This window comes from Corythoichthys intestinalis, chromosome 15 (assembly GCF_030265065.1).
Source record: "Corythoichthys intestinalis isolate RoL2023-P3 chromosome 15, ASM3026506v1, whole genome shotgun sequence".
In the NCBI taxonomy this organism is placed as follows: Eukaryota; Metazoa; Chordata; class Actinopteri; order Syngnathiformes; family Syngnathidae; genus Corythoichthys; species Corythoichthys intestinalis.
This window is the reverse complement of record NC_080409.1, coordinates 32,356,705-32,371,309: the sequence shown is the minus strand read 5'-3', so window position 1 is coordinate 32,371,309 and position 14,605 is coordinate 32,356,705. Positions and strand designations below refer to the sequence as shown.

Below are 14,605 nucleotides of genomic sequence, written 5' to 3'. Positions count from 1 at the left end.
TCCAAAATAAAATTCTGAAATTAATTTATTTCAAATTATTGTGAAACCTTCCTTTATATCCACACCATTGCAAAAATGTCTTATTTTCGATAGCACACAAAGGCAGCAACGTTGCTCACCTCTGACCAGTCAGATAGTCGCAAATTAATCAGGTGATCATCTCACGTGACCGCACATTGACAGTCAAAGAAGTAGCTGAACGAGAGCTAAGCAAAGTGCAGGCAACTCCTCTAGTTCCTCGCTTAAAACTTCACAAAGACATGGGTAGGTCATTTTATTAAATTTATGTGCCTTACAGCTCGTCTATCACAGCAATGTAGTTATTTGTACGGGAATTAGCGCTAACTTTCATTGGTCAACAATGCCTATGCTAATGCTAACGCCAACTTGACGTTTAAGCATCTTGTCAGTGAACTGCTGGGCACTGCAGCTGAAGCGCAACAATGTTGGGTTTACTAGAGGATAGTCGCATCGTCAGTTTATTTTAGTATATATTAAGGATCCAAGTGTTGTGTTGAAAAAAAAAAACGTTATAGTACCAATACATTATTTGGAATCACATAATGTTCAAGCAAGACATTTTAAGTCCAGTCAAATCTAGCAAGGATGTATGTTTCTGTATTATAAGTAGGGATGTCCCGATCGCATATTTTTGCACCCGAGTCCGAGTCACCTGAATTTAAGAATCTGCCGATACCGAGTCCTGATCCAATCCCGAAAAGTAACAAAGTTCCAAACATGTTACTGTCCCCCGCCTTCATAATGGGAATTATTTTTTCACAAGAATAACCTCTTTATTAAATGCTTCATTTAATGAGTCCACTCATGCTTTGACGCTCATGCTACAGAGAACTTCAAAGTTAGAAACCTGTCAATCATCGTTAACTTTAGTACCAAACGGAAGCTGGACAGTTTAGCCACACTGCTTTGCAGGTGGGAGGACGAGAGACTGTGAGGTTGTACGAGCATGAAGCAGAAAAACAAATATATATATTTAAATTAAAAACACGATATTTTTCACTCGATTCCGATCCTGTGAAAAATGGCGCAATCGGTCCGGTTTGCAATCACGTGATCGGATCGGGACATCCCTTATTATAAGTGTAATCGGCATGTTTATATCATGTTAAAAAAAAATTCCCCTTTGAAATTCGTCTATTTCCCCCAAACTAGGATTTTATAGTTTTAAAAAAAAAATCTACATTACATATCAACATAATACTTTCTGATGAAAAAAAATGTATTACTAGGGTCAAAATTATCGCGTTAACGGGCGTTAATTTTTTAAATTAATCACGTTAAAATATTTGACGCAATTAACGCATGCACTGAATGACCCGCTCACGTATTGCCTTAAACAGATTACAATGACGCCGTTTATGCACATTAACAGTGAAGAGAATGCCACCGGCCGCTTGGGGGCAGTGCCGTTCCATACTAATCTTATTCCTTCTATTAGTGCGAGAATTAGTAGTTGTGAGACGTTTATGCTGTTGCATTGTGCTATTCGTGCTCCACACATATTTCTGTAAGTATTCTTTCTTTTAGTGGCAATTATGTGTCTCTTGTTGTATTTTGGGTAAGATACGTACAGAGATATATATGTTATAAAGGCGAGTGGACACAGGCGTTCTTTGGACCGCGCCGTTTATTGGCATAAACTTCGGCAACTTCTTCACAACAAACATAAGTAACATTTAGTGAAAGCACAACAAAAATAATAATCCTATCTCTCAAAAAAAAAAAAAAAATTCACAAAAAAAAAAAAAACATCAGTCTATAGTAATGAGGCCCTATTCTCACACAGTTAAACAACAATGCAAAGTGAACTGGCATTCCCAATCAAAATAGCTATGCAAAATACACATAAAACTTACTCAGACTTTGGTCACTCTATTCTTATTATTGTTATTTTTATTCTTCTTATTATATTAACTCTACTTTTGATTGAACATTTTACAAATTTTATTAAAACGAAAACATGAAGAGGGGTTTTAAATTTTTAATATAAAATTACGATAACTTGTTGATAACACTTATCTTTTAAGAACTACAAGTCTTTCTATTTGTGGATCACTTTAACAGAAAGAATGTTAATAATGCCATTTGTGGATTTATTGTTATAATAAAAAAATACAGTACTTATGTCCAGTATGTTGTATGTATATATCAGTCTTGTGTCTTTCCATTCCAATAATAATTTACAGAAAAATATGGCATATTTTACAGATGGTTTGAATTGTGATGAATTACGATTAATTAATTTTAAAGCTGTGATTAACTCGATTAAAAATTTTAATCGTTTGACAGCCCTATAATAAACTTGGGACAATATGGGATTTTTTTTCTTTTTTTAAAATTTCCAATTTAACAAAAAAAAAAAAATTTTCATAAGATGACACCTTTGTGTCTATAGACAACCCCTTTTCATCAATGAAGAAAGACCGCCAGTGGGCTTTGCAGTTGCCAGTTTTTGCAAGTTTTCTTCTACTTAAAAGATTTTCAAACCATTTTTTGTAAATTATTTTTTATCTTCTCCAGGTCAACAAGGCTCCAGTTTTCGACTTATACAAAGGGAAAGTTGACCTCTCGCAGACCTCTCCCCTGCCCGGCCCAAACCAAAATGGAGCCGCCGGTCGGGCACCCCTTTGGCTGCGAGGCCGAGACGTCGCTACGGGCCCTCTTCGACTACTTCAAGCGTTGCCTGAGGTGCGGCGAGTGGGAGCTGGCTAGCGCTTGCGTTCCGCAGCTGGTCACGTCCGCGGGGGGCATCTCTGAGAAAGTGCGGGAGATTATCAAAGCGGTCGTGTGCCATCCTTACAGTTTAAAGTGAGTACAACTGGTGTGATGTTATTAGGGCTGCCACGATGAATCCACCAATCAACGGCTAATTTACTATCAGGTTAATCCAACGATTTTGATAGTCAATTGACCTAATAATTGACGAAAAACCTATTTTATTTAGCGTTAGCAAATGACAGCCCTCCCAGTCCAAATAGATTGAGCATGTATTGCCATCAGTTGGGGTAAATGAGTCACAAACTGCATTTTTATTTATTTAGGTATCTTTTTTTAAGTATATCTGAGAGAGGTTGCGCTAGACTTTTTCGTTGTCTGTCATTTTGACTGACAGTGTCATAAAAATCCGGTCATAATCTATTTTTACCCGTCACATTTTAAAAATGATAATAATGACATATTCAATAGTATTTAGTTTTCATTCATTTTTAATTAATATTCTGTCCGAACAAGCTTGACAAGAGGCAAACAGACAGCGGAGTGCACCAATCAGCGACGGGCAGACGTGCCGTTAGCAAAGCGACGAGGGCAGGATGAGGGACTTGCGCGCGGAAGTAAACATACGAGGAGAACGGAGTTTATTCAACATGGCTAGCGCGAGACAGACTGTTGTCAATGACTCGTGTCGATGTGTTTTAGCTCATTTAAAACTGAATTTACCACGGATTGGAACATATTCTCGGCTTTCCCGTTCGCCATCCGTGTTGTTGTAGAGACGACTTTCGGCGCGCAAGAGTGACGTTGCTCGTGAAGTACACGTCACGCAAATAAACAAATCTGATTTGTCGATTGAATTTGAACTACTCGAGAGGCTGTGTCCCAGACTTTTCTCTCAGTGTTTGAAAAATACAGGGAGAACAGTCTGGCCGTGCCAGGCAAACACTCAGTTGCCTTGACATTTTTCCGAGTAAGGCCAACGACGTCATGCATCAAGAGAGACAATAGCTAATTAATATGCTCACTCGCCACCCTGTGGTCTGGGGTGTGAATTGCAACCAGTCAAAATGACGGATGGACTTCAGTTTTTTCCGTCACCGTTTTAAAAAACCGGTCAACGACGGAAAATATTCGGTTAACGTGAACCCTGATCTGACGTCTATCACTTTCAGTGGTAGCCAATGAGTTAACAGTAAATATTGTCTTTTTTTATTTTAAAATTATTTAAAAATATTTTTACTTTTTTTTTTTTAAATTGAGAAAAAAATGAGAAAACAGTAGCACTTTTTTATTAATTCTTTTAATTTAAAAAATCTTTATAATTTTTAAAAATCTTTTTGTTTTAATTCTAATACAAAAAGGCAAACTAAATTTTCAATTTTAACTTTTGATTTATTTTCAAAATAATAGGTTAAATACAACAAAGTAAATGCAATCTAATAGCCTGTTTTTTTGTCTTTTTTTCACCCCCCCAAGGTTTTTTTCATTTTTTATTTTTATTTTTATTTTTTATTTAATTAAACCTTTTATACAGCCCTCATTTACCCCCACTGACGGTGCTAGACTTCCCATCCATTTTGACTTGGATTAGTCAACTATCAAAATAATTGTGGCGGCCCTAGTTCTGAGTTTTAATGTTTTCGTCATGATGAACTAAACCTAACGTCCTGTTTTTAGATGGGAGTCTGTAGGCAGTCCACACAAGCTGGCCTGGTTTTGGCTCCAGATTTTGGAACGGGAGACTGAGGAGCGGGTCAGCTTAAAACAGATTTATTTCTAAAGTGTTTTCATGTCACTTCGCTATAGATTCTTACTTTGTTTTAATCCATCATGAAAGATCTCTCCCAGTGTCAGAAGTGAGTTAGAGTTCCTTCTCCTGCTGGAGCATCTGTGTTCTGAGGGTATCGAAGAGGCTCTTCTCAAGGTTACACTCGTAGTTTAAAGTCCTTCGTATTATTCTCTTTGGTTTTGTTGCAGTTTTAATTCTCTGAGTATGTTTCAGCAGCAGGTACATGAGGCTTTTATGGGCACACAAAGCACAAAAGTTTCAACTTCAACCTATGCCGCCGTGGAGCGTTGTCTGCTTACATTGCTGGAGAAGAAGAGGCCCCGATTTGCACAATCACTTGCACATTTTTTGCAGGTAATACTGTAGAATTTTTCAGTGGAACATTTAAGAGGCTCTTCCCAGTCTATGATAATACTTTTTTTTTTAGATATTAGAAAAAAATATGCCAGTTAAAAAATACTTTTTTTCCTTCTGGAAAGATAAACATTACTCTGAAAAAGTATTCAAATGTGTCTTAAAAAGACATTTGCGACTGCGTTATGTCATGGAAAAATACCGCCTGATTTTGAAATTTTTGAAATGCTGATTTTTAGTAGTCGATTAGTCCATCAACTATTTAGTAATCGGATTAGGAACATTTAATGCATTGCAGAATAAATTTTAGGAGATGTAAAACAAAAGCCTGCTAAGATTGCATTTTAAAGACAGCTTTAAATGTGAATATAAAAATACAATTCCTGAGTTTCTTCAAACTAGGCAAAATTGCACTTTCATTTAAAAAGAAAATACCTGAGCTTAGCCTCAAATGGTACTTAAAAAAAAATTAGGGTTTAAGTACAAGAGAACATTTGGCTAACTTGCATAGCAAAAGTCCACTAGCTTAAATGCTATAAAATGCTAACTTTTTTTTTTTAAACAATGCTTTTAGTAAATCATTCAAACACATGTTCCCACAAAAAACGGCTAAATGTACCTTTAAACTAAATTACGAATGCATTAAAAAACATTAGCTCAAACTAAAACTTTCCTTATGTTGGTGTTAACAAGGACAGGCTAAATTTAGCCATGTTAAATGAGTTACCGTAATTTCCCGAATATAAGGTGCACCTGTGTATAATGCGCACCCCAAATTTACTTGTAAAATCTAGGGGAAATTATTGTACCCGTTTATAACGCGCACCCTAATTTTAGCACCAATAAATAGAAGAATACAAGAAAACAGCTCGTGTACAGATACAGAAATGTCATTTTACTGAATGGTGAAACACAGCACAAGCATATTGGTAGTTCAAAACATTACCATAAACTGACGATATTTACGGTAATAATATGATTTGACAACTTCTCCAACTTACCAGAATCTAGGAGAAAACAAAACAGATGTTACTTTTCTTTTAAAGGCTGCTGTATAACTTGCTAGTTTCATCATGATGAATAAATGTTTCTTCCATGGATTGATACGGTAAAATGAAAGTGAGAACGTAAGTCGGAAATCCGAGAAAGCTCATCGCTGTCGACACGATAGTAACAATAGGAACTATTGTTATTTGGGTTTGAGTTTCCCGAGGGACAGATATAGTTGAAGGACACAGAAAGTCTGTGTTACGTTTGTTACGGTCCGAGTTGCGGAACTGCAATAAACGTTGACTCAAATGAGTTCAAGAAACTAAATTCTGTGCTTTATGAAGAGTGAAAAAAGCAGAATTTAACACAGACAAAATCATATGGCCGATCAGAGAGAAGTATTACCGAAACAAAATGGTGACGTCACGTACCGTAATGGTCGGCAACGGATCGCCACATACGTTTCTTCAACACAACGTGGCCGTGTCAATAAAAAAAAAAATCTGTTTATATACTGTATATATAATATATATATATTTCTGTCTCCATCCATGTACCCGTTTATAATGCGCACCATGATTTTACAAGTTGATTTTGGGGGAAAAAATCAACTACTAATTTTAATTATATTCGGGAAATTACGGTATGTCATATTCACTCTTGCAACTGGAGGGCAGTGTATCCACCCAAATCAATAAAATTAAAACCAAACACTTCAAAACAAACAATTATCACTGCACTGTAATTAAACGAATACTCGAAGCAGCAAAATTCGGTTCGGAGGGTTTTTCTAATCGAATTACTCAAGTTAATTGATTAATCGTTGCAGCACTAAAAGAAATAATGACTGGAAGAGCTGGCACTTGAAATGGATTGGACGAATGGCAGGGAAAGACTTAACAGAAGAAAAAAAAAAATTGTTCTTTGATTTTTTAAAATATTTATTTAATAAAACCTAACAAAAAACAAAAACAGTCAATATGATCTGTTTTACTTATTTTTTAAAAGTTAAACTAAAAAATAATAGATTATGCATTAAAGGGAAATATATTTTTTTAACCTAATTATTTTAATTTTAAAAAGTATTTTAAAATATAACATACAAAGGAAAAAAACTGAAACGCAATCTTGAGCTCTTTCTTAAATTTTAAAAAAAATTTTTAATGAAGAAAGGTTTTTAGAAAAAAAAAAAATACAGTAAATATTCTGATATTAGTGATACAAACCGTAAAGAGCGTGATTTATATATGAACCGATCAGTTGACTAACCGCAAAAAAATTAATGCTGTAGGTTGTTTGTTGTTGTTTGTTATCCAACTGAGTCATTTTTTTGCGTGCTTATCTTCTAGTCAAGTATAGACGATGCACCCTTGCAGCATGTCTTCATCCGCCACCTACTGACCAAACTAGGAAAGCCCGGGATAAGTCCAGAGCTGCGAGACGAGTGGGAAGAGGAGATCTACTCCGTGTTGGCTGTAATGCCACAGCATCCCGGCGGAGTTAACGACCAATTGGAGGCGTTGTGTGAGACGCTGTGGGCGTCCAGAGATGGGCCCCTGAATGAGGAGAGGGTCCTGAGCTCGCTGCTTCGGCCACGGTCCGATGCGCTGGTCTCGGCCTACTGCTCGGTCGCTTTGAGGCTGCGGCGAGATTTCCTGCTGAGAGGCGCACCTGAGACACAAGGTGCCATTGAGACGACTTCCCGTTCGGTTGCAAAACATTTTGTAAACTACTAGCCTGTTGTTGATCATCTCCAGCTCACCTGCCTGAGGCGGAGAACCTGGCACTCAGCCTTTGCTGTCATCACAACCGGTTGTCCGCATGGAAGATGATCTACTTTGAGTGCCTCAGCAGTGGGAAGCACTTCCTGGAGCAGGTCTTGGTAGGTCACCTCTGTGGGAGGAAGGCATATACCAAACAGAAGATGGCTGAGCATATTATAATTGGGATTGGAAGCAAAAATAATCATTTACAGTATACGCTTGCGTATTCTAGGGCTGCCACAAGTGACCTTTAGACTTTTTAGACCATTCAAAATAGTGATGGCATTTTGGGGCATTCATAAACTGAATACAGTGCACCCTCGTGATAGGAGCGCAATCCATTACACGGCCAAGCTCGTAACGTGAATGTGCTCGTCTTATGAATGGGTTTTCTCAATAAGTTATAACGGAATTCCAGTTAATGCGAGCAACACTTCCCATGACGCCCATGTCACCCCAAAATAATAATTTCATTCATCATTTTTAAGGTAAGGCAAGGCAAATTTATCTATATAGCACAATTCAACACAAGGAAATTCAAAGTGCTTTACATCACATGAAGATCATAAAAATCACATTAAATCAATAGAACATAAAAACAAAGGCAATCGAAACAGGAAATGAAATAATAGATAAAAATCGCATTTAATCACGAACAGAAAGAAAACAACAAAAATACTACTACTACTAATAATAATTGAAATCAGCAATGGAGATAAAGCACAAGAGGAATAGAAAGCAAATAGATTGAGATATATATATACCTTACGCCGCACTCTACATCAGATTGGTGTGCATGGCTGTCACCCCAGGAGGAAGCGTTTTTTGAAGACTATACACAAGAAGGAACGCCCGTCTCATCAGACCATAGGACATGGTTCCAGTAATCCATGTGCTTTGTTCACATGTCTTCAGCAAACTGTTTGCGGGCTGCACACAGACTACTTTTCATTGTGTCAAAGTGTCATTTTGTCAGTGTTGTCCCATTAAAAGATCTTAAATATCTGCAGAAATGCGAGGGGTGTACTCACTTTTGTGATACACTGTACATGTATAGAAAAGTAGATGTTAAATGACAGACTTGCCGGCATTAGTAAACTGCAGCCATCCTAAAGCAATAGACTTCTCTGGAAGGCTGTTGTAGAGAACCTTCCATGCAAACCTAATTAACTTTTTATCTAAAATACTCCTAACTCGGCAAAATCTTGACGTGAATCTATTTTTTTAAACAGTTTTAAAACTTTCACAGGTCGAAAGTAGACAGAAGGGAAATTATCGAATAACGGGAGCAATTTTAACAACTTTAACGGTTGATACACAACATTAGATTTATTGAATGTAGTTTAAAGCTGCTGATACAGAATGCGGACTTGAGTATTTTATTTACTGTTTTGAACTGTTAACTTGATACTGAAATAGTCGTTTATTTAAGCCTGATAGGCTTTTTGTACAATTTTTGTAACTAATGTACGAAACATTAAAAGCAGCTAATAGCTTGGGGGGGTTAATCAATAATCGATTTATTATCGAATCGTAGCCTCTGGTAATCGAATCGTTAGGTGCCCAAAGATTCCCACCTCTAGTATTAGCTTATTTTTATGTCCCAAAAATGCAAGGCTCACCCCAACCCTTCAAGTTGTTGCTCAATATCAGTGCGTCAGCTGTGCTGCACATTGGCTGGAGGACATGAAACACCTGGTCTTTTGCCCCCATTGAAGAAAATGAAGTCGCTAATATGGGAATACTTCGGGTACAGGAAAGTTACAAACAGCCGCGGCTTAAAGGAGGAGGGCCAACTGACATGTAAAACATGCTTGAGGGACGTAGCTTCCAGAGAAGGCAATATCTCCAATGGGATTTTGCATTTCTACAAAATTAAACATTAGTAAATACTTTCAGGAACGGTTCCCACTAGCTACGAGAGTTAACCCAGCGTGTTTAGTGGTAGTAAAACATACTGTAATGTAAGCTTGTTAACGAGGCCGATAACGTGGCTAATTAGCATGCCAATTTATTTTTCTTTAGAATATTTCATTTGGTTTTCTTTATTTTTTCTTTATTTAAATTAACATTATACTGATATTCCAATTTGCTAATACGTTGTTTAAGTCATCAGCCTTTGTACAGTGACCGGGGAATCAAACACGTGCTTTCACACCCAGGTACAGTGGGGTAAATAAGTATTTAATCAACCACCAATTGTGCAAGTTCTCCTACTTGAAAAGATTAGAGAGGCCTGTAATTGTCAACATGGGTAAACCTCAACCATGAGAGAAAGAATGTGGAGGGAAAAAACAGAAAATCACATTGTTTGATTTTTAAAGAATTTATTTCCATATTATAGTGGTAAATAAGTATTTGGTCACCTACAAACAAGCAAGATTTCTGGCTGTCAAAGAGGTCTAACTTCTTCTAACGAATTCTAACGAGGCTCCACTCGTTACCTGTATCAATGGCACCTGTTTTAACTCATTATGAGTATAAAAGACACCTGTCCACAACTTCAGTCAGTCACACTCCAAACTCCACTATGGCCAAGACCAAAGAGCTGTCGAAGGACACCAGAGACAAAATTGTAGACCTGCACCAGGCTGGGAAGACTGAATCTGCAATAGGTAAAACGCTTGATGTAAAGAAATCAACTGTGGGAGTAATTATTAGAAAATGTAAGACATACAAGACCACTGATAATCTCCCTCGATCTGGGGCTCCATGCAAGATCTCACCCCGTGGCATCAAAACGATAACAGGAACGGTGAGCAAAAATCCCAGAACCACACGGGGGGGACCTAGTGAATGATCTACAGAGAGCTGGGACCACAGTAACAAAGACTACTATCAGTAACACAATGCGCCACCAGGGACTCAAATCCTGCACTGCCAGACGTGTCCCCCTGCTGAAGAAAGTACACGTCCAGGCCCGTCTGCGGTTCGCTGGAGAGCATTTGGATGATCCAGAAGAGGACTGGGAGAATGTGTTATGGTCAGATGAAACCAAAATAGAACTTTTTGGTAGAAACACAGGTTCTCGTGTTTGGAGGAGAAAGAATACTGAATTGCATCCGAAGAACACCATACCCACTGTGAAGCATGGGGGTGGAAACCTCATGCTTTGGGGCTGTTTTTCTGCAAAGGGACCAGGACGACTGATCTGTGTAAAGGAAAGAATGAATGTATCGAGAGATTTTGAGTAAAAATCTCCTTCCATCAGCAAAGGCATTGAAGATGAGACTTGGCTGGGTCTTTCAGCATGACAATGATCCCAAACACACAGCCAGGGCAACAAAGGAGTGGCTTCGTAAGAAGCATTTCAAGGTCCTGGAGTGGCTTAGCCAGTCTCCAGATCTCAACCCTATAGAAAATCTGTGGAGGGAGTTGAAAGTCTGTGTTGCCCAACGACAGCCCCAAAACATCACTGCTCTGGAGGAGATCTGCATGGAGGAATGGACCAAAATAGCAGCAACAGTGTGTAAAGCTTGTGAAGAGTTACAGAAAACGTTTGGCCTCCGTTATTGCCAACAAAGGGTACATAACAAAGTATTGAGATGAACTTTTGCTATTGACCAAATACTTATTTTCCAACATGATTTGCAAATAAATTCTTTAAAAATCAGACAATGTGATTTTCTTTTTTTTTTTTTTTTCCAACTTTCTGTCCCTCATGGTTGAGGTTTACCCATGTTGACAATTACAGGCCTCTCTAATATTTCAAGTGGGAGAACTTGCACAATTAGTGGTTGACTAAATACTTATTTGCCCCACTGTATTTGTGAAAGGGCCTTTGGAGAGTCATAGCGAAAGAGAGCGCTTGCATGGCATCTGATGGGATGCCAAGGCATTCCGACAGACCAAGCGAGAGAGAGGCTTTTCTGGATTTCGCCCGTTGTTCGTATAGTGAAAATTCACAAAATGACTCATTTTGTCTCGAGACGATGCTCGTATTGTGAAAAACCCATAAGGTGAAGCATTAGTATCATGAGGGTCCTCTGTATTCAGACAACGTATTTATTAACAACGGGCTGCATTGAAGCGCAAAATCTCGAGATAGGAATTCCAATTTGCACTTTTCCTTTTTGGAAGTCTGAAATTCATAATTCCCAACTCTCAACTGAGTAATTTTTACAGTATTATAGATCATTTCAGAATTCTATGATTAAAAGCGGGTGCTTGTTTTGACCTTGTTGTGCTTGTTATGTAGGTTACGGCGCTAGACCTGATAAAACATGAGGAGTTTTCTCAGCTAAGGGACATGTTGCACTCAGAGTTCCGGCCTCTCTGTCGTCTGCTGCTGCTCCTGGGGTGGTCTCAGTGCAGTAGTCTGAGCTCGGCTCACGTGCTGCTCGACGTCCTGCATCACCAGCAGGTTGGAAACAAACGCACTTTTAGAAAGATCTCGCAGCTCGATTAACATTTTGTCTTTTTTTTTTTTTTTTTTAGCCGTCAGTCAATGACTCAGTCCTGCAGGACTTTGCCAACCTTTTGTCCTCACAGCTTGGGATACTGGAGTGGTGTAAAAACAACAATCCGTAAGTAGTGTTTTTTTTTTTTTATAAGGATGGGACTTGATTCCAAAAATGTAATTAATCAGAGGCTCCGTAATGTCTGTGAAAAGAGCGTTTTGTTTTTTTTTAGTCTCTTTAGCTAAAGGTTTTGTGACACCGAATTTTCAATGCATCTCTAAATATGAGTATTGTTTTTGTGAGTGCAGTAGTGTTCCCAAAGAGGCGTTGCTGGGTCAGCTACACAGTCTGGAAAATCACTCAGCCCTCTACATTTTGCACACTTTGACACCGCTGGCCCACTTTGAAGAGCGACGCATTCTTGATCTGCTCCAACTAATGCCAAATCCAGGAAGTCAGTGCACCACCTGTATTCATTGCTCTGCTACCTGCAATATGTCTTTTTATTAACTCGTTTAGAATTTTGTCTTGCAGGTGACACTGAGGCCATCTTGAGTCCTGGGGCGCAAAGGAGCGTCATTCTGTTCCGCGGGTTCTGTGCCATGAAGTATGCCATTTACGCACTATGCGTCAACGCCCACAAGAGCGTGGGATGCGGCCAGTGTCAAGCCAAGAGACAAAAAGACGCTTGGGAGGGGACGGAGCCAAGCCTTGCCACAACTTCATCAGAAGGTTTGTGCCATGAATAGTTGAATTTAGGCTGATTTTTTTTTCATTATTATTATTATTTTTTTTTTTATGTGTATCATCTGTATGTACCTCATTGACATGAAATACATGATGAAATACAGTGATCCCTCGTTTTTCGCGGTTAATGGGGACCAGAACCCGCCTCTATAAGTGAAAAACCGTGAAGTAGCCCCCCCCCCCCCGAAATTTATTTATTTATTCAGATTTAGCATTGGAAAGAGATGCATATAAAACATGTTTTTTCACATTTTTTCCCAAAGTATAATTAAAAAACTTTTATCTAATATATAGTTTTTATCAATGGTTTTTAGGCACTTCAAATGTACTTCAAATGCGCCTAAAATTAAACAAGTTACTGTCCAACAGAATTATTTTTAAGAATAAAGTACAAAAATGCTATTTTTAAACAAGAATAAAGTAAAATAAATAAATAATAAAGAATAAAGAAAAATGCTTGTCTTTATTAAATGCTTCATTGAGTGAGTCCACAATCCGCTTAAGCTGCTCACTTTCACACAATGAGTTGCCACGGCAACTGTTTAACAAGTTAAACGATGATTGATGCATGTGGTGCTTTGAAGCTTTGGCTTCTAAGCATCTGTGGCAAGCGCAAACATTAAACATCTGTCAATCATCGTTAACTTTAATAAGCAACTACAGTGCACTGCCTGACCAACAAAGAGCAGCAGGTGGGAGAGGGAGACTATGTGATCGGCTTGGGATAGCTCATCTGTATTTATTTTTTATTTGGAAAAAAATCCGTGATGGACTGAGGGCGCGAAGTTTAAAGCACAAAGTAGCGAGGGATCGCTGTAGTTGACGTCCATTTTGAAAATCGCTTTAATGACATATGTAGGGATGGAGAGGAACATTTCACCCCGTGTCATTAACGTGTTTCACAACAGAAAGAACGCCTTTCCTCCCACTTAGTGGAATGAATGTTTCTAAGTGACTTTGATATGTCTTTTAGATTACCAGTCGCTGTTTCAGCACTACCTGTCCGAATGCCAACTGTACTTGGAGTCCGTGCCTGTCTTGTTCCGCCTGGAGCTGCTGGAAAACATCTTCTCGCTGCTTTTCCTCTCCAGCACTGACTTTGCTCCACAAAGCCCCAAGGATGAGACCGCAAGAAGCCCGGCCTCGAAGGCGATCGAGACTCAGACTGATGAGGAACCCGTGAGTGCACGTCCCTCTGACCCGGATCTGTCACACCTCGTCCAGGGCTGCGAGGGATTCCTGGCGGATGTGATGGCCTTGGAGGGTTTTTTAAAGTTGCTCAAAGAGGGCTTGGAGGGCATGTGCGTGTTGGGCCAGCAGGAGGGACAGGAGACGGGTCGAGCGCTCTACGGGGAGGCAGAGGTGGCTGAGAGCCTAGGTTGCTCCGTGGCAAGCGGGACCTTCGGTGCTCGCCTGCAGAGGTTGTCCAAGCGCACCGCTGAGGCGCAGTGGAGGCTGCAGATCATCACCAGTAATCACAGCAGCGGAAGCGGTGAGATACCACACTGACACCCAACCATAGTTTGATTTTTGTGGCCTTGGGGCAAAAATGTTGATGACCCCAAAACGCAGTGTCAGCAATAATATTGTGTCAAGATATATGCTCGGATAGTAGCTTAGCCCATGCTCGTACATACAGGCATCCCAGCTGTGTGTGTGTGTGTGTGTGTGTGTGTGTGTGTGTGTGTGTGGGTGTGGGTGTGGGTGTGGGTGCGTGTGTGACCACGTGTTTTTCTGTCTTACCTAGTGGAGAAGTAGGCACCCCATCCTTTTTGACTGAATATTCCAGCTAGCAACATTTATTATAATACATTGAAAATGAGCAT

At 39.1% G+C, this 14,605-nt stretch overlaps 1 protein-coding gene across 4 annotated transcripts in view; it reads left to right on the top strand.

Moving 5' to 3' along the window:
• Window positions 1-136: 136 nt before the first annotated feature.
• zfyve26 (zinc finger, FYVE domain containing 26) overlaps window positions 137-14,605 on the top strand; it is a 58,127-nt gene continuing 43,658 nt past the window's right edge. For all 4 annotated transcript variants that reach the window (XM_057858815.1, XM_057858814.1, XM_057858816.1 and 1 more), the window contains exons 1-12: window positions 137-264; window positions 2,542-2,829; window positions 4,414-4,489; window positions 4,574-4,660; window positions 4,742-4,879; window positions 7,219-7,552; window positions 7,627-7,751; window positions 11,831-11,995; window positions 12,070-12,158; window positions 12,341-12,486; window positions 12,567-12,764; window positions 13,753-14,271. In XM_057858815.1, coding sequence (XP_057714798.1) covers window positions 2,624-2,829; window positions 4,414-4,489; window positions 4,574-4,660; window positions 4,742-4,879; window positions 7,219-7,552; window positions 7,627-7,751; window positions 11,831-11,995; window positions 12,070-12,158; window positions 12,341-12,486; window positions 12,567-12,764; window positions 13,753-14,271 — 2,083 coding nt within the window. In that variant the 5' untranslated portion in view covers window positions 137-264; window positions 2,542-2,623. The remainder of the gene's footprint in view (window positions 265-2,541; window positions 2,830-4,413; window positions 4,490-4,573; window positions 4,661-4,741; window positions 4,880-7,218; window positions 7,553-7,626; window positions 7,752-11,830; window positions 11,996-12,069; window positions 12,159-12,340; window positions 12,487-12,566; window positions 12,765-13,752; window positions 14,272-14,605) is intronic.